The 18,815-nt window shown below is 42.2% G+C and overlaps 1 protein-coding gene across 2 annotated transcripts in view; it reads left to right on the top strand.

Moving 5' to 3' along the window:
• Hycc1 (hyccin PI4KA lipid kinase complex subunit 1) overlaps positions 1-8,403 on the top strand; it is a 73,881-nt gene extending 65,478 nt beyond the window's left edge. Inside the window, exons 11-12 of one of the 2 annotated variants that reach the window (XM_057763630.1) lie at positions 2,944-3,238; positions 3,999-4,057. In XM_057763630.1, the coding sequence (XP_057619613.1) occupies positions 2,944-3,212 (269 nt within the window). In that variant the 3' untranslated portion in view covers positions 3,213-3,238; positions 3,999-4,057. Of the gene's footprint in view, positions 1-2,943; positions 3,239-3,998 lie in introns of both variants that reach the window. The other variant, XM_057763621.1, reaches the window with a different exon arrangement.
• The last annotated feature ends 10,412 nt before the right edge of the window (positions 8,404-18,815 follow it).

Below are 18,815 nucleotides of genomic sequence, written 5' to 3'. Positions count from 1 at the left end.
AAAGAAGAAATAACCAAAAAGATTTATTGTCTACTATATACAAGTTACTTTCGCAGTGTTAGGCATTTAGCGGTGGCCAGACTGTGGAACACACAGCTAGGTAGACAAGGTGACTGCCGCTTGTTATAAGTAGTTTTCTAAAAGAAACAGAATCGGGGAGAGGCCTTATGGAATATGGGATGCTGAGACAGGGAAGTCTGCATTGGAAAGTCTTCTGAAGAAGTAAGGTGTGCCCCTCAACTGTTGGGGAAATCCAGGGCCAGCCCATCAGCTCTTGGGGAACGAGGGACTCGGTCACAGAGTTAGACAGTAGAAAATGCCAAAACAGTAAGGAAGGGATCATGTAATAAATGCTTGGGCCTCTCATCATCTTTCTTTTCTGTCTGATTTCCCTAAAAATAATCTTGCCTTTCTTGCCCCTTCCAGAATAACAGGCTCTCTTTTTATGGGTTTAATGAGTGGTTAAGACATTCTGGTTACCTTTGGAGCAGCCACTTGTACCATTTAACCAGAGTTCATTGTTACGGGAAAGCGCTCGATCCCCTTTTCAATGCCACTTAATTTCATGACTTTACATCTGCTCAGCCCCTGCCTGCTGTCCTGATAGTGACTAACGGTTCAGTTACCAGTGCTGCTTTATCAATGCTCCTCTCACCACTCCTAGTTTCCCTGCGGATTTCCACCAGGGAATCGCCATTATTAAACCTTAACTTCCATCAGCATATTTTCACAAATAAAACCAATTAAAAACAAAAGTAAACTGACCTTGAGTTTATTAATTCCTTGTGTATTCATCTAGAGTGTATTTGCTGTGGCTCTTTGTTTAGCCAAAGTAAATTATTTGCCTTCTTTGAAATGACCAAGATTCTAAACAAATAAATTAAAAATTGTTGGGAGATGGCAGAGAACATTCAATCAAGTTGATCTAACAAGTTGAGTTAGAATTCACTATATGTGTGAACAGACGAATGAAAATGGAAGTCTCATTTCTTAGCCTCTCTCTTTAAACAGTTGTTTAAACTTTCTAAACTTCAGTTTCCTCTTATGCAAATGGGGATTGAAAGGCCTACTTCAGAGTCTCAGTGCCATATTGTTTTGAGAATATAATAGAGTAATATCTGAGAATGTGCTAAAAAAAATAGTGCCATTGAGTGTCCCTTATTCTATAAGAATGCTTATGTGTAACTTTTAAAGTTTTATAAAACTTAAATATTACTTCTTATTGTTGTTTTTTTATAACTGGGTAACTGCCACCATTTTTGCTTTACTTTTTGGAGTGGAAGTCTCTGTAATGTTTCTTTTTGAAGTGGTTTCTACAAACGCAAAAAGAACAAGTCTTGGCTGCCACCCAAGAGTGCCATGGTGATTTTACTCTGTGTTGCCATGACCTCTGGCATGTACTTCAATAGGAATTGATTGCCCTTACTTTTGATTATAGCTATTAGCAACTGGGGACAGGCTTGGTTAGAGAATTTACACACAGGAGCACCAGGGCCCTAGAGCGTAATGTCCTTCAGCCTGCCTGAGAATGAGAAATTTGGTGTGGAGAAGCTGTGGCCACGGGTGTGTAAGCAACAGTGAAGAGAAATAATTGTATCAGCTCATGCTCGTGGCCGCAGGACAGCAGGCGCTTTGAGGAGGCTTGCGGAAGTGTTCCCTGTGCGAGGTGCGTTAGTCAAAGTCATTTTCCAAATATGAAGGAAGCAGAGCATTGATTTCCAAACTCAGCTGCACATTTGTTTCCCCGGAGCTGGAGACATGTGCAGTGCCCATCCTCCTCATCCTTCTGTGAATCAGGCCGCTCGGGGTGGAAACGGGCACTGGGAATGCTCAGAGATGCCCGGGTGTTCTTGATGCAGCAAAGCTAGGACTCAGGCATGTGCAGCTGTGGCCTCTGTTCCTTTACTATCTATTCTGCTTCAGACGTTACACAGTAGTAAGGGGTTCATAAGTCTGTCTCTGAAAACATTTTGAAAGCACAAAGTCATTTTTCTCAAACAGATTTGTGTGCTACATTTTTTTTAAGAGTATAAACTGTTTCTGTTTTTGGTTTTGGTTGTGTTCTCTTATGTTTCTATGGAGTTTAAATTTCACCACTTGTCCAATTTTTTACATATTTATATTATTTTTACCACTTATCGCAGATATTTCCTTGAGCTTTAACCTTTTGGATTTAAGGCACAAAATAAAGTCATCTTTATAGGTATTTACTAGTTGTGAGTTTTGTTCATTTGTTTGAATTACAAGGATATTTTAAGAATAAATTATTGAGAACCAATTTGTTTTTCCCTATCTATTTTCATTTTTCTCCGTTGTAGTAGTGGACTGTTACAAGCTGACCAGAATGCGTGGACTCAGTCTGAGCCTGAAGAACTAGACTGTTAATTCCGCCTTAGGCGCGTGAATGTTTGCCGAGTGCGGGAGACAACAGCTAGAGCTGTAGGGTTCTGACCATGATGCCGTGGTTGAATAAGCATTTCACCAAGTACCATGGTTAAGTCACGCTTAATGTAGTCTACTTAAAAATAAGATGTGGCGTGTACAAAGGGGACTTTCTGTATGCTTTGGTTGCCATTGATGACAGGAGCCGGAGTTGTTGCCTGTATAATTTGGGACATCTACCTAAAGTTTGCATATGTTCAGTTGGTCACAATGTTTCTTTTTCAAGGAGTTCTATTTTTGTTTATTAAAAACCGTGTTTCATAATTTATGTGACATATGTGTGAAAAATACAGGCAATGAACTGATGCTCTGCAGACTTTTAAAGAGCCTGAACCTGTTGTCTTCTGTGCTGTCACGGGATTGTAAATCATGGAATCACAGTGTCAGTGTTTGGCTTACGTCATAACATTCAATCATCGAGTTTTGTGGGTTTTGTTTTGTTTTGCATTTTCTTTTGTTCTGTCTTCAGCCATCATTTTGTCTTATCATCTTCAATTCTAGAGCAACCTGACAGCAATAATGATGCTACTGAAGTGGGCATCCTTGTCATTCCTGAGATTAGTGTCACAAGTGTGTCCGGAGAGAGAACCGGGAATGGGGAAAAAGGCAGAGCACTAGGAGACATTGATGCCCAGCATATGCAGGGTGTGCAGGAGACAGCCACAGACCCTAGAAGTGAGAGCAAAGGCTTGCCTGAGCTCAGGAGGCAGAAATCTGTAAGAAAAATGATGGAGGATGGAATGGCCGCAGCTGGCAGAGTGCAGTTTTAGCAGAGCACTTTATAGCCACACCCAAGGTATCCTGAGGCAAGGGCACTGGTGCATGCTATGCCACAGTTGCACAGCCACAGACGATTTGCATGTCATCTAATAAAGTGCATGAATTGTGCATCATAATTTCTCAATGACTTTTAATGCTCTTTGGAATGATCACCCCTAGATGGTCTTTGAGGAATCTGTTAGAGAAACTGAGGCAGAAAACTGCTTCTGAAGTAATTTTCTGCTTAAGTTTGGAACTAAAATGATTTTCCCATCTTATATATAAAGGTAATGTATATAGAATGTAACAAGTTTGAGTATATATATATATATATATATATATATATATATATGGTTTTTAAAAATTCTTTGAGTATTTGGAATAGAGAATACAACCTTCTTTTAAAAAGAAAACTCTTTAAATATTCTTCTGTTTTAAGTTCCTTGGTAGGAGCTGTGATAGAGAGGTCACCCCCCAGTGTATAATGTCTGATGGTTTTTCTAATTGCTTCTGCTCTTTGCATGCATAATAGGAGAACTCTTTCTAAAAACGTAGTGGGGGATAGTTTACAGCATGCTGTTGGATTAATATATTCTAAATCACTGTCATTTAATTACAATGAACTTTTTTTGACATTTATAAAATGTTTCAATTTATTCTCTGATTTCATTTTATAATCTATTGCTTTAAGAAATTCTGCTAAGGTATTGATTTAAATGTAATTGATTTGGTATTACTCTTTTAAATGTTGCTTAAGATACTTAATGTTAATTAATCTTTGTCATTTCTTTGTTTAGGAGATACAGAATTAACAGGTCAAGAAGAACTGATGGAGATAACTGAAGTTGACGAGGGATTTTATTCCAGGGCTGCGTCTAGCACCAGCCAATCGGGTCTCTCAAACAGTAGTCACAATTGTAGTAACAAGACAGGTGTAGGAAAGAACCAGAGACGGTCAGGAGGAAGCAGAGCTGGAGCAAAAGAGAGAGAACCTGCAGGGGAATCTTGCAGAGATCACTTTGCTCGCAAACAAACCCAGAGAGCCCAGAGCGAGAACCTTGAGCTTCTCTCTCTGAAGAGACTGACCTTGACCTCCAGCCAGTCCCTGCCCAAGCCCAACAGCCAAGGCTTGGCTAAGACTGCAGCCACTGTGTTTAGTAAATCCTTTGAACAGGTCAGTGGTGTCCCAGTCCCACGCAGCCCCTCTCCTGCCATTGGCTGTGTTGCTGGGGCAGATGCCCATAGGTTTTCTGCTTGTAGTCTCCAAGAAGAGAAGCTCGCTTACGTGTCAGAAAGGACTGAGCTTGCCATGAAGTATCAAGCAAGTCCGCAGGGACCTCCCAGTATTAGCATCACTTTGTCCGCAGATTAACTTGTAACTTATTTTTCTCTTATTACCAGTGAGGCTGGAAAGATGGCTTTGCTCCTATATGAAAGTACCAAGTCCTTCATGCCTGGTCCTGGCAGGAGGCCTGTGTCTTGAATTCGGAAGGCTCCTTTGACTATGAAGGGAAGAATTAGTAGTTTGCAGAAAACTGAAATATGGTCTTGTAATTTCTTGGATACCCTTCTCCCCTTGGCTTGAGTTCTTTACTCTTCCTTCCTCCTTACCATCCCTTGTTATTGTTGCTCTAAGATTGTCAATGTGACAATAAAGTTTTGCAGTTGTCTGAGTTGGTACATCCTCAGTGAGGTTGTTTTTAATACCTCATATTGTAGTGTCTGTGTGTTTGCCCTGAGAAGTCAAAGAGTCTCTGTATGAGAGGACTTGGCTGTGGAGCCTGGACAGAGGAGCGAGTCCGTGAAGCCATGACGACACACAGGCCTGTGGAAAAGAAGAGAGCAGTGAGGATGCCAAGTGCCGTCAAAGCTCTGTGACCACAACATCCTTAAGATGAGGACAGTTTGCTCACACACTGCAAGTTGCCTGGCAGGACAGTTGCAAAGGGAAGGCGGGAGGATTTCTGTTGATGTCCTTAGAATATTAAATTGCAAAACTGAGATTGCTGGTAGATAACATTTTCGAGATCTGGATTCCACAGGCGGAAGTCCCTTTCAGTTTCTAAAGTATAACCGGCCATAAAGCTGAATGACTCTGCTGCTCAACTCTGGAATCCTAGTTAGATTGTATTTTAGAGTTCAGAGCTTACATCACAGAAGACTTCCTGGAAACCACTGTCAATCTTGCAATGTAGCTCCCAAGATACCAGTATCAAGCATTTAATAGTGAACTGTCCACAAATGAAGGAAATGTGATAAAAGAAAATGAAGCCAGTGACTCTGGACAAAGGACACTGTGTGTTATCTTAGGACTGCTTGTGTTTGTCTTCCTCAATTTAATATAAGAAAAGAAGAATGTACTTCTCGTTTGTGAGCTTTAAGTGTTCTTGTTATGATGTAGAAAGAATAATTCAGTTACACACCCACCCCTGCCAATCAAACACTTAAACTAAGAAAGACAGTTAGGCAGAAGCTAAACAGCTGTGTCTATAGCTCCGGGGAGCTCTGTGACCTCTTGGAGGACTCACAGGCTCGGTGCCTGTGCTGATCTGCTCTGTTGGCTGAAGCACCGAGGAAGCCAGTGTCTTCTAGTAGTGACTGGAGTGAGGAAGCAAAGTCAGTGGGGAAGACCTGGGAAGCTGACCACTTCCTGGTTTCTTTGACTCTTAGTACACCAAGGTCTCCTTATTCATGGTCCCTAGCTGTGGTCACAAGAACATGCTTGTGTTTCCGTTTTTGAACCCACGTGGGTCCAGCTCATATTGACGACAAAACTGCATTGTTGTAGAGTGCAAAACATTGACAGCTGAGATCCAGTTCTAAATACTTACCTACAGGCTAAGACCTGTGCTTCTCAGCATCAATGAGTTTAACATTTTAGTTTCAGTAATGAATGAACTGTCGGCTTAAGTTGTCCTCAAAAGTTATAAGGTAACTAGAGAGTAAGATTGATATTGGAATGATTTAATAGTAATCTTGTGTACCATTGAAAATGTTTGTAAATTGTCACTGTGAAGTTCCTATTGTCTTTTTGTAATTCTTTAACAAAGAGCTTTTCTTACACATAGTCACTAACAGTATTGATAAATATTAAGAAGAAATTGAAAAGATTGTCGTTAGGCAAGTTAAGGTGCTTGCTTGAGCATAGAATAAGTTTAAAGCAACATTATCTGGCATAAATGAGAGATCAGGATAATGTTCAACTACTATAAGGAAACCTCATTTTGATATTGTTCAAGACATTTGCTATTCATGTGGTTCAAAGACCATTGGTGTGACCTGGTATCTTAATAAAACTTCACAGTTTTAGGGGCAGACCTAGTAAATCAAAACTGGCATTTTAACAAGGTCCCCAATGATGCTGTGTGCATTCATCTTTGTGCAGGCAGTCTCAGAGTGCTAATTACTTGTCTAATATGCAGGGGTCTCAGTGCTCTCACAGCCTGCAAGCACAGATATTAGATACTAGATCGTCATACTGTCATTAGTTTTGACAGCTCATTAACTTTTTAATAACATAGACACATGACTTGTTACACCCTCTCATTTTAAGTTCCTAGTTCTCACTTATTTCTGTAGTAAAAATGAGGTATCGTCTGCTTCTCTTGTTGATTGTGAATGAAACCAGAGCCTCGGCTGCTGCAGCTTTTCAGAGGAAAGGTGCTGCCTTTGTTTTTTGAACTGTTCCGTGGTGCACAGCTTGTTTGCATGTGTTCATGCTCCTTTACGGCTCTGTGACAGCTTACACCATGGAGTGAGTCTGAATTTTGGCTCCAAATGATTTACAACAATTGATTCTCTGGAATGTGGAATTACATTGACAATAGATTCTTTTGTACTACTTTTGATACTATTTCAAATGCGGATTGTGTACATTGAAGGCTTTTTATAACAGTTGTAAAAGTCAGATGATGTTAACTACGGTAACAATTGTTATTATACTCACAAGTCTTTCCCTACTCATCTTTCAAATGTGAAAGGTTGGGTAGATTCGTGGATCACTTTTCTATAAAGTTGTTAAGTGGATCCAGAGTAATAGCTCTTGCCAAGAGGATTCCACACAGAACTGGGGTCTGGCACCCCATAATTCAGCTATAATAAGATAGGGTTCTTGAATTGGCCTGACCCTTGCATTCATAGAGCCGTGCTGCCTGGGCACCCCTGTGAAGTAGTGCCCAGCACTAACCTCTGAAGTGCAGGTCTTTTCCAGGGGTCCCTCTGCCTGGGTGTCTCCCTTCCTCCCTGGAGCCTCGATCCGGAGGGGGTCACTAGGAGGCTTCCTGAACTGTTCATCTCTGTAACACCAAGAGCAAGGATTCCCTAACAACTTATTTGTTTTGAAAAAGCAATGTTTCATTGCCCTTTCAATTGTAAAGCAACCATTCTGCAAATAATACCCAGTTGTTAAAAGTTGAATTAAAGGGAAGTATTTCTTTAAATCAAAATAGATAGAAAGGATCCCAGTTTAAAGGGATTTTGCCCATTTTGGAAAGTCATAACTAAAATGTTGAACAGTAAATTACGGGGTAAATATTTACTCTGAAACATGATTTTAAGCAAGAGCTGAAGTAAGGTAGCTTAATGTCTAGGTTTATAGGCACATTAAATGTCTATAATAAGGAAAGCACATTAAGGAAGCATATGGTAAGTATTGTAACAGAAAAACACAATGTTGGGTGCTAAGGCGCTGTAGATAGAAACTAATGTACAAGAGTGTCTTCCCAGTCCCTGCGTGAAGGCTGACCCCTCGTCCTCTAGTGAGCATGCGTTCACACATGTGTGCTTAGTACCGGTGAAGAGTGCACCAGTGTGCTAGCTTCTGCACGCTGTAACTTGCACATATCCAAAAAGACTTTGAAGATGGTTTTGTGACTTACAGTGGAATGCTAGTGGACATGGGTCTCAATTGTGGGTTTTTTTTTTCTCTCCTGTCCCCCTTACTGTCTCTTGTTGGAGCTGACTTTGTGCCTCTGTGGTAATGCTAAACTCTTCTCACAGATAAACTTGTCATTGTTTTTCTAGAGTTTACATTCCTAAGAATAAACGTGACTTTGGATATTTTTATGTGCTCTCTACGTTTTTAAGGCATTGAAATAAACTGGAGTTGAGTTTTTTGAAGTTTTGTACGTTTGTATACATGTTCTACATATGCAGTACTTTATACATCATGTTTCCTCTTGTTTCATTGAAATAAAAACTAAAAAGTAATTTTCAAGATCATTTTATTCATTAAAAGCTGCTATAAGAGTTTGTGAGCTTCACAATGGGAGGGGCAGAAGTCAGCATCGGGGAGCCCCACTGCTGGGAGCTGCAGCCATTAGCCGGCCAATGACATTCACTCCTGCCTTTATAGCTCAGGATGAGGAACTGAGAAACCTCATTAGTGTCCATCCAAGGATGAGCTCCGGGTGCGGGAGGGGTTCTTGAAGCATGGCCAAAGTGAATAGGATTGCCTTTAACTTCAGTGAGTTTGTCTCTGAGTGCAGAGGGTTTCCTCAAGACCTGAGCACAGGCCTTTAGGTGTGGTGGGCAGAGCAGAGTTGGGCTGCTGCTGGCTTCTGGATGGTAAGATACACCCCAATATTTCATTTATTGGTGGCAGGAGATCCCAGTGGCATTCCTGATCTGCATTGTATATACTGAAACAAGCCCCATTAAAAAGAAATCATTCTAGTGGGCAGTTGATTATGTATGTGACTAATTCCTGCTAACCTAAGCAAATACTTCCTTAGCTACTCTTAGAAGATGGCTTGTGGAACCAGCGCCTGACAGTTTAAAGACTTGTAACTGGATCTTGTGACACGAGCAGTCTTCTAGTGACGGCAGAGTCCCTGGCACACGGTCGGTTCCCCTAGTAGAGTCGGACTTTGTTAATACCTGCATGCCTACTCTATAGTCATTCATAAGGACTAAAATCATTCCATAATTTCTCTTGGGTGATTGTGGCTGTAATAGCTGATTCATCACTTGAGTACTCAAAACTGTCTTTAAAAGTGAGCAGCACCCCATTTTACAAAAGAGGAAACTGAAGTTTTCAGGGAGCAGGTGCCTTGCTCAAGGTCACCAAGTGCTGGATGGCCACGCCCAACCTTGACTATAGGCTGGCCTTACAGCTCTATTATTGCTCAATAAAAGGATCCTAAGTCCTGTCAAATGGACATGTATTTAAACTCATTTAGTCCATCTTAAAGTAAAATTTTAATGAAACTAAATGATGCCATATTTTGTGGAATGTGAGATAATTGTGCTTCATTGGTAATTAGAATGCTAGTTATTGCTGTATTTAAAATATACTAATTCAAATTAAAATAAATGGTTTCTTAGCTTTTTAGATTGGTAAAGACTGGAACTGGTATTTGTATTTATCTGGAGAAATCATTAGTGCCTGAGATAATTGGTGGTAATGTAAGTTGCTACAAATGGATTAATGAGCAATTCAGCAGACTCATTACCCATGCCCTTTGACCTAGTAATCCTACCCTATAACTGTTCTACTCTGTTTTGCATTAAATTTTGTTGTTTGTAAAAACTCAGGACTTTAAATGTCTCAATTAGTACATATAGTGGGATATGATATAGCTATTAAAAATGTGAATCTGTATATGTTGTAGGTAGTGTGAGCCCATTTCATTATATTTATGTTGAATGTCTGTGTATATATTACATATTATGTATATTATATGTAATATACGCACTTACACACAACATTCATGTGTGTTTTTTGATACCAAGGAAGAACACTGTTTATCAAAATGTAGTCTAAAGACAGGCTTGGGACTCAAGAAATGGATCAGCAGCTAAGAGTGCTTGCTGGTCTTGTAGAGGACCTGAGTTCAGTTGCCAGTACCTACATCCAGTGGCCCAACCAACTCCAGTTCCAAGGGATCCAATGCCCTCTTCTGGCCTTGGTGGACACCCAGACACACACAGCATATACTTATACAGACGACCACACACACACATACACACACAACATGCACGCATGCACACACATACGCCACAACCTCTGTTGTGAAAAACTGATGCTTTGAAAATGGAGATTCTTGGGTTTGTGCTAATTCCCAAGAATCCTAATCACTGTGTGTGAAACTTGGAAACCTGTATTTCTAGTAAGTTCCTCAATTTAACATAAAATTTGGCCCAGTAACTACCAGCAGTGGATTAGGTATTTGGTGGTGGGTTGTTATTAGAAAAGACTTCTCAAAGAGATCTGGTATTTTCTGTGGGGTTTCTCAGTTGTCAGTGACATTACTGACAGAGACCTGTAGTGAAAGACAAACTGTTCTGGCATTAAAAAAAAATAGACTGTTTCCTGTATGTGAGTGCATATCCATTAAGTCAACAGTCTCTTTTAAAACATCTTTGCTGCTGTTTAACTTCAGATGACTTGTCAACAAAGCAAAACTAAATAGAACTCCCTTCGTGAAGGGTCACCTTGGCGTCTCTGGCTGCAGCAAGGAGTAAGGTACCTGCAGAACTGGGGATCTCTGTGCAGAAGAGCGTCTCGGTCATGAGGGAGGGATTGGGTCTGTAAGAGTTCATAGTTAGGATTCATGGTGGCAGCAGGGGCGGGGGGGGGCGTCATAAAGAGCCTTGCTAAGTCAACCACTGAGAAGCAACCGCTAGGATTGCAGATTATTATTTCCAATTTGTTTAGTGCAAAGAAAGAGAAATGGAGATGCTTCGTGCATTTGCTTCATTCGTTTGCATTCTCATCTTTCCTGGACACAGAGTTCCTGGAATCAGTAACGAAGCCAGGATGATACGGGCAGACCTGTCCTCTCTAAGCCATTCTGACACCGCCCATTAGCTGGGGTTCATGGGCTTGAATTATTGCCCTTTTACAAGGGTGGTAAGTCAGTGTTTTCTGACTTCTCAGGGCTACCCTGAAGATCCCCACAGTTTCTTCTGAAGCACCTTGACCCTAACAGCCCTTGGGCCTAACTGTTTGCTCTACGATGGTCACTACATTGTGCTGTGTTTGCATTTTCCCTAGTGAGGCTTTAGTACGTTCTGCACGATAGAGTAAGATGTGTTCTACTAGATGGACTCTGACTCTAGTCCAGGAAGGCAGCAAAACCACAGCGGACTGTATTGCTTCTCATCCACTCATGCAGGGATCCTCCCATTCCCCTGCATGGAGCAGAGTAAACTGTGATTACTGTGATTCTTAGGCATGTATCTGCATAAATATATTGCAAATATAGACATCATGTTTTCTTTTTCCTCAGCGATAAAGGAACAGAATGATTTTTCTATGCTAGTGTTTGGCATTAACTTTGTTGTTGTTGTTGTTTTCTGCCCTATCATTCTCTCCTGTGTCTGCTGACTTAACGATGAGACTCAAAATAGATGACAAAATAGGCAAGACCTGTCTTCTGTGTTTTACTAGCTGTGGCTGGGCTGGGTGCGCTGCTGTGGAATGCCGAGCCGGTGGGGTGCTCATCGGAACCCTTGCTCATAGTTTAATCTGCACCTTTCTACCCCTGACCTCCGCGTAATTGCCAGTTACAGTTTCTTCTCTCCTTTAAAACTACCCTCCCCTCTTTTATTGTAATCCCTCACTAGTTCAGAATCCTATTGCAATAATTACTTCTTTTTTGGTGTTTGATTATCTGTTTTAGAGGCAGAGTTTCTCTGTGTAGTTTTGGAATCTCTGCCTCCCAAGTGGTAGGATTAAAGGTGTGCACCACCAACACCTGGCTCAATAATTACTTCTTTCCCTAAGCCTTTTAATTTATTTACATCAATCAAACTGAAATGTATAAGACCTTCAAAAGGAGAAAATCGGCCAGAAAGAAAGCCATGAACCACCTGCAATGGGAAATAATACACTTTGAGCTCACCGAAGAGGAAAAACCACTCAAGCAATACTGCACGATGTGCCAGAGTAGGTTGGAGCTGTGGTATTAAATCCCCTGTGGAGAGGCCAGCAGGGCAGGATGAGGAATACAAGCTGTGTTCTTGTCTGCTCAGGGAGCCATCCCGAGGTGCAGCTCGGCACCCTTTACGCCCATCCAGGTGCTTGGGGACATGGATGTAACAGTGATGGAAATTTTAGAGCTACAGGTATGATTGGACTTCTTAAAATGGGCTCTTGTTATAAGAATAATTGTTTGCCACATAAATGCTAGGCACAGGCCCTATTGTGAAGGAAGCCCTTAGTAAACACATAAACAAGATGAGGGGCGTCCCTGTTCAGTCAGCAGAAGACTATGAGGAAGGCTACTGGCTATACTGGATCAAGGCTGTGCACAGATGTCAGCAAGCTGGACCTCAACACCACCCTCTCAAGGAGAGGCAGCTAGCTGTCTGTCTTCCCACACAAGTACCTGAGTCCGGATTCAGCTTTGCCTTCCCCAAGTACCATGGCTTCTATGTACTAGATACCCAGTTTACAATCTTGATTCTCTCCAAAGGTTCCTGAAGAGCCTCACCTTAAAACGTCCAAAGAGAAAATTGGAGTTTTCACTTCTCATTGCTGGACAAAATGCCTGGCCAAAGCAGCTTGAGGGAAACAGGGCTCGTGCTGGCTCCAGAGTCAAGGCCTAGGCAGTCAGTCAAGGCAGAGAAGTTGTGCAGCCCGAATGTGCACTCACACGGCAGGCATCTGCAGCCAGGAAGGAGAAAGGGGAGTGCTGGTGCTCGGCTCACTCCTCTCTTTTATTCAGTCTGGCACCGCAGCCAAAGGCGCGGTGCCACACACATGCTGGGTGGGCCTTCCCTCATCCACTGCATCTTTATAGAAACACCTTCTCAGACACACTCAGAAGTGTATTTCCATGGTGATCCTTAATCCTGTCAAGTTGACAATGGAAATCAGAATAATTAACATCAAATCCCCCATTAGATAATAAATAAGAACTTAGGGAAAGCTTCCTATATTTATTTATTAATTTATTGTGTGTGTGTGTGTGTATGCGTGTGCACACATGCACACCCATGTGTGTCACACACTCCTGTGGAGGTCAGAGGACAGTGTTCAGGAGTTGCTTCTCTTCTACCCTGTGAGTCCTGAGGATCAAATCCAGTTCAGACTTGGTGGCAGATGCCTTGTCCCACTGACATCCCACTGGCCCAACAAAAACTTTTAAAACCAGCTTGTTGTGCTGACTTAGCTGTGTCATACAGGGTCCATTTATGAATGGAGCTGTCTGTCATGGATTGTCCGTGGGATTTTGTGGACCTGCTTGAAAGTAGATATGCTGGCCCCAGTTTACAGCACGGTGTAGTGTGTGCTAATGATGGAGACAGATCTTGGCTTTATAAGGAGGGATTGAAATACCAAAAAGAACTTCATTCCCAGAAAGTTCCCCAGCTTAGCTCAGAAACCACCCTGAAGTGAGAGCACATTATTGTCCACAAATGGCTTCCTCCAGAAACACAGCTTCTCTTCTTGTCAATATTGAGAGATATTTAATTATGGAAAAAAATTCTGGTAACAGGTTCAAGTAAACCAAATCTTTGCACTTGAAAAAAAAAACCAGCTTATTTCCTGGGGATGCTGGCTGATTATAGAAGAATCAAGAAGAAACACTTAAGACGTGAGCTTACTTTCTGCTCATCTTACTGCTTCAGGAAGCTAAAAACGGGATGGCAGTGACTGCCACGTCATGAGAGAGAGCTGAGACAGTGCCCGTGCCTGGGGTTAGGGCTTTAAATCTCTACCACAGGAGAGAAAGTGAAGTGAAGGGGATAGCTCTCCCACAGACGCATGGGCAGAGAGCTCAGCACTTGAGAGGCTGAGGCAGGGGGATGGTGAGCTCAGAATCAGCCATGTCTGCATAGCAGGACTGTTTCAACCCCCTCCCCAGATCATGTCAATTCCTGAAGCCATGTTCAAGTACTCTTCTGGCTTCCTGACAATAAGCATCTACTCCAGAGGAACAAACAGCCCATCATCTTGAACTTACAGCTTTACGATTTTTCAAAGTCAATGCATAGACAACCTGAAATTTTACAACAATGCAACCCTTAGAAAAATAAACAACACTGGATAAAATTGCTTGGAAGCCAAATCTGAAGCTATTGAAGAACTTTAAGTTGGGCTTTGGCTAGAGTCTGGGAACTTAACTTTCTAAAACACTCCACCTTCCCTACTCTGGAAGCTGCATATTCTCAGCAATGCGGTTTATACTGAATGCCATCTTTGGGGAGTATGGAATTGGGATATGTGCTTCAGCTGTAACACAAACTTTGGTCAGTAAGTGTCTAGTGAGCACCCATAAGGGGCACGGTCCAGAGCTGGCTGAATCAAGCACAGCAGGTGTCGCCCACTAGAGTAAGGAAGCTCAGACCTTGTTTCCTCCAGATCTCATCCTGTGCAGTGTTCTTCCCTTTGTTGACTTGGCTTCCCAGTGTTTTGCTGTAATAAACTGTAGCCATGAACACAATTGTACGGTGAGCCCTTGGAATCCTTCTGAGTCACTGACTTGGGGAGCGGGGGTGAGATGTGGGGTCTCCCTGTACAGTCTGAAGAAGGGACTAGATTCCACAGCTATTTCTTCCATTTGGAGTTTGCCAATTTTTGACACAAATTAGGGCAAAAGACCCCTGAAAAATTCACTGCTAAGTATCAGAGATACAAGCATACTATGGCAACAGCACACAGAACTAGAAACCAATGGAAGGCCGCCAAACCAGCCAGCATTTGAGAGAGCAGAGCCCTGTAAGGGGGAGCTTCAGAGAAGTGAGTCTGGCCCTGATGGCTGTCTGCTTGAGGGGATGGGTTGCCATATTCATCAACTGCTAAGAGCAGAAAGACTGATGAGAGAGATACGGGGAGATACAGAGAAAGAGAGGCTGAAAACTAGAGCCAAGTTGTCATTTTGATATTTTCACTGTTTGTAATACTGAACAAGCAAAAAAGAAAAGTATTTATTTAAGAGGAAAATGCAAGTTACATCTCAGAAGCTGACTCATGATCGGACCTGGGGATGCCGCATGGTGCTAAGGCATAGGTTCTGCATGTGTACAGCCCTGGGTTCGAAGCCCAGCACCAATAGAACACAACAAAACAACAGAAAAGCCACAGAACGCCAAAGAGCTTTACCCTAGAAACAGAAGGGTCAGAGTAAATTAAGCCTTATAAAGTCACAACCTGGATCAAGTCAACTGAATCATTGATCAGGTTAATGTGATCTACACATCCCCGCTCTCTTCCCATTAGGAAATACCATGATCCCTTTTTGTAGAAAACTGGTGTAAAATGTGTCACACGCAATTCTAGAATTAGGTGAGAATTACTTACGTGAGAATTACTTACGTGAGAATTACAAATTCTGAGAATCACTGAGGGGAAAACAGAACTAAAACAGATTCACAAAGCCAGGCATGATGAGACATGTCTGTAATCCCATTATTAGGGAAGTTGAGGCAGAAGAATCAAGAATTCCAGACCAGCATACGCATAGGCATGCACACATCTTAAGGAACTAAGTCATTTGAAGCTAGGCATGTTGGCGCACAGTTGTAATTCCACACTTGGGAGGATATAGAGCTAAGCCTGGCCTAGGCTACATAGTGAGTTCCATTTCAGCCTGGATTATATGTGGGGACTCTGTCACAAAATCAAAACAAAACTGGTACAACCACAATGGAAATCAGTTTGATGGTTCCTTAAAATGCTAAAACAGCCACATGAGCCAGTTCTACCTCTCCTGGGCATATTTCCATATCCCTACTTCAGAGATGCCTGCATATACATGTTCCCATGTGGCTCTGTTCACAGCCTAGGAAATGGAGCTAGCCATATTCAACTGATACTGAAATATGTACCATGGAATTGTTTTCAATAAACAAGAATAGAACTGTGAAATTTGAAGGAAAATAAATGGGTCTGGAAAACATACTGAGTGTAGAAACCCAGCTCCAGAAAGACAAATGCTGCCTGTTCTTCACAGGCAGATCCTAGCTACAGGTTTTAGAGTACTGAGGAGCACATAAAACATAGAACACTTCAGGCAGAAGAGTCTAAGTAGGGAAGGAGAGGAAGGACAGGAAGGAGGGAACGGTAACAAACTAAGAGTATGTGGAAAGGCAGTGGTGGCGCACACCTTTAATCCCAGCACTCGGGAGGCAGAGGCAGGCGGATCTCTGTGAGTTCAAGGTCAGCCTGGTCTACAGAGTGAGTTCCAAGGCAACCAGGACTACACAGAGAAACCCTATCTGGGAAGAAAAAAAAGAATATGTGGGAAAGCCATACAGAAACATGCTATTTTATACATTTATTGCAAATATAAAGACAAAAAATTGGGTCCACAGATATGCCAATTATTAGTGCTATCAGAGATGGACTTAAAACTGGGTTTGATTAGTGAGTCGTGAGAATCAGAATCATGCATGTGTGTTATGCATGTATATTCACGTGTATGCGTGTGTGCTATGGAGACCAGAGGTTGGCATCAGGTGTCTCTGGAGTCTTTTGTTACTCTCCAACTTATGTTTTGGAGCAGTCTCTCACTGAACCTAGAGCTCATGAATTGGCTAGACTAACTGGCCAACAAGCTCCAGTCCCCCTTTACCCTACCACCCATACCCCAAACTATATCTGCCAGGAAGTCATAAAGGAGTCAGTGAGCTTTACTGACATCATCCCATGGTGCTTTAAAGCGAGTAAGAGTGTTACTATAGGGGCCAGTGAGATGGCACAGTCGGGAAAGGCTCCTGTTGCCAGCCAATCAATCCTGATGATTCTGGTCCCTGAGCCCCACATGACAGAAGGAGAGAACCAACTGTCAGACTGTCCTCTGCTCTCTACACATACACCATGGTGTGTGCATATGCATACACACACACACACACGCACACACACGCTAACTGCTATGTGAAATTTTATTACAGATAAAGGCATTTTGTAATGATAAAGATCAAGGTGAATCTGTTATGAAGAAAGGGCAATTATAAAACAGGTGACCAAACAGAAAAGTCTCAGACTACGTGAGGAAAGGCTGGTGGAGCTGAAGGGAGGAAGTGACAATTCTATGGTAACAACAGCAGACATCAAGAGCTCCCTCTCACTGAGGCAATAACTCCACAGGAGACAAACGTTCACTCTGAGTTCAGAAGGTGGAGCTTTAGTTCCCTGGAGTGTTTGTAGCAAGTCTCACAACTCTGGCTTAAAACAACACAGTGTGTGTTCTCGCAGCTCTTGCAGCCTGAAATCTAAGTGTGATAAGCACCATGTGTCTGAGGAAGGCTCTAAAATCCTTTCTTGATTCTTGATATCTAGTGGCATTGGCATGGTGCTCTTTTTTGTTTGTTTGTTTGTTTTTTGAGACAGGGTTTCTCTGTAGCTTTGCAGCCTATCCTGGAACTAGCTCTTGTAGACCAGGCTGGCCTCCAACTCACAGAGATCCACCTGCCTCTGCCTCCCAAGTGCTGGGATTAAAGGCGTGCGCCACCACCACCCGGCTTGTTGCTTCTTGTGGCCAACTGTGGCTGCCTCTAGTGCTCCTTGGTTTTAAAGGCTGTTTGGTTTGCCATTGGTGTAGCACTACCCATGCTTGCTGTCTATATGACATTTCTTTTCCTACCCCTCTGCTTTCAACTTGATATTTTTGTCTTTCTTTCTGAAATTCATAACACATCGAGATCATGTAGTTGGATGTTGCTACATTTCTAGACTGCCAGTCTCTGCCTCTGGGTGAATTAATAATTCATATTTAATGTTATATTAATACAGTTAGACTTACCATTGCCAGGCTGAGTCTCTGCCTCTGTCTTTTTGTTTTATTTGTCTCTCACTATGTCTGTGTTCAAATGAACATTGTCTATGACTGGAGAGATGGCCTTGCTCTTCCAGAGGACCTGAGTTCAATTCCCAGCACCCACATGGAAGCCCACAACTGTGTAATTCTGGTTCCAGGAGATCCAGTGTTCTTTTCTAGCCTCTGTGGGCACTACAACCACATGGCACACAGACACACATGCCAGCAAAACACCTATACATATAACAGAAAAATAATAAATCTCAAAAAAGGGAAAGAAAAAACATAGCCTATTATCATGTTTAAACTTAACGATTGTTTCCACAGTGGCCTCTGTCTTTGTCTCAGTGGTTGCCTTCTAGTTCATCTTAAACATTTTAACCTGTCAGAGCCACCGTCAGATGTGTGCCAGTCTAACCCCATGGGAAGGGAAAAGTGTTCCCTTATTTTGTCTCCTCTGTTGCTGTTATACATGCTACGTCTTTTATGCTCTACAAAGCCATGAAAATGTCGTAATTGTTAGTTATGTAGCTGTATATGTGTTACTGGTAAAAATAATGTCTGTAAGGTATGTATTCACATTTAGTGCTTCTTATATTTAGCTTTCCTGTTTGTCGTTTTTGTGCTTTTTGCTTGTTCTCATGAGTTTAAGTTTCTTTCTCTTTTTTTGTGGTTTTTTGAGATAGGGTTTCTCTGTATAATAGTCGTAGTTGTCCTAGACCTTGCAATGTAGCACAGGCTGGCCTCGAACTCACAGAGATCCACCTGTCTCTGCTTCCTGAGTGCTGGGATTAAAGGCGTGCGCCACCACCGCCCGGCTCACTGTGTCATTTCTTTATGGCCATACTCTAGCCCAGGATGTCCCCTTTGTGCACGTTGCTCAATGTTACAGGCTCAGAAACACGT

Source organism: Chionomys nivalis, chromosome 1 (assembly GCF_950005125.1).
Source record: "Chionomys nivalis chromosome 1, mChiNiv1.1, whole genome shotgun sequence".
NCBI classification, from domain to species: Eukaryota; Metazoa; Chordata; class Mammalia; order Rodentia; family Cricetidae; genus Chionomys; species Chionomys nivalis.
This window is presented reverse-complemented; position numbering and strand designations above follow the sequence as displayed.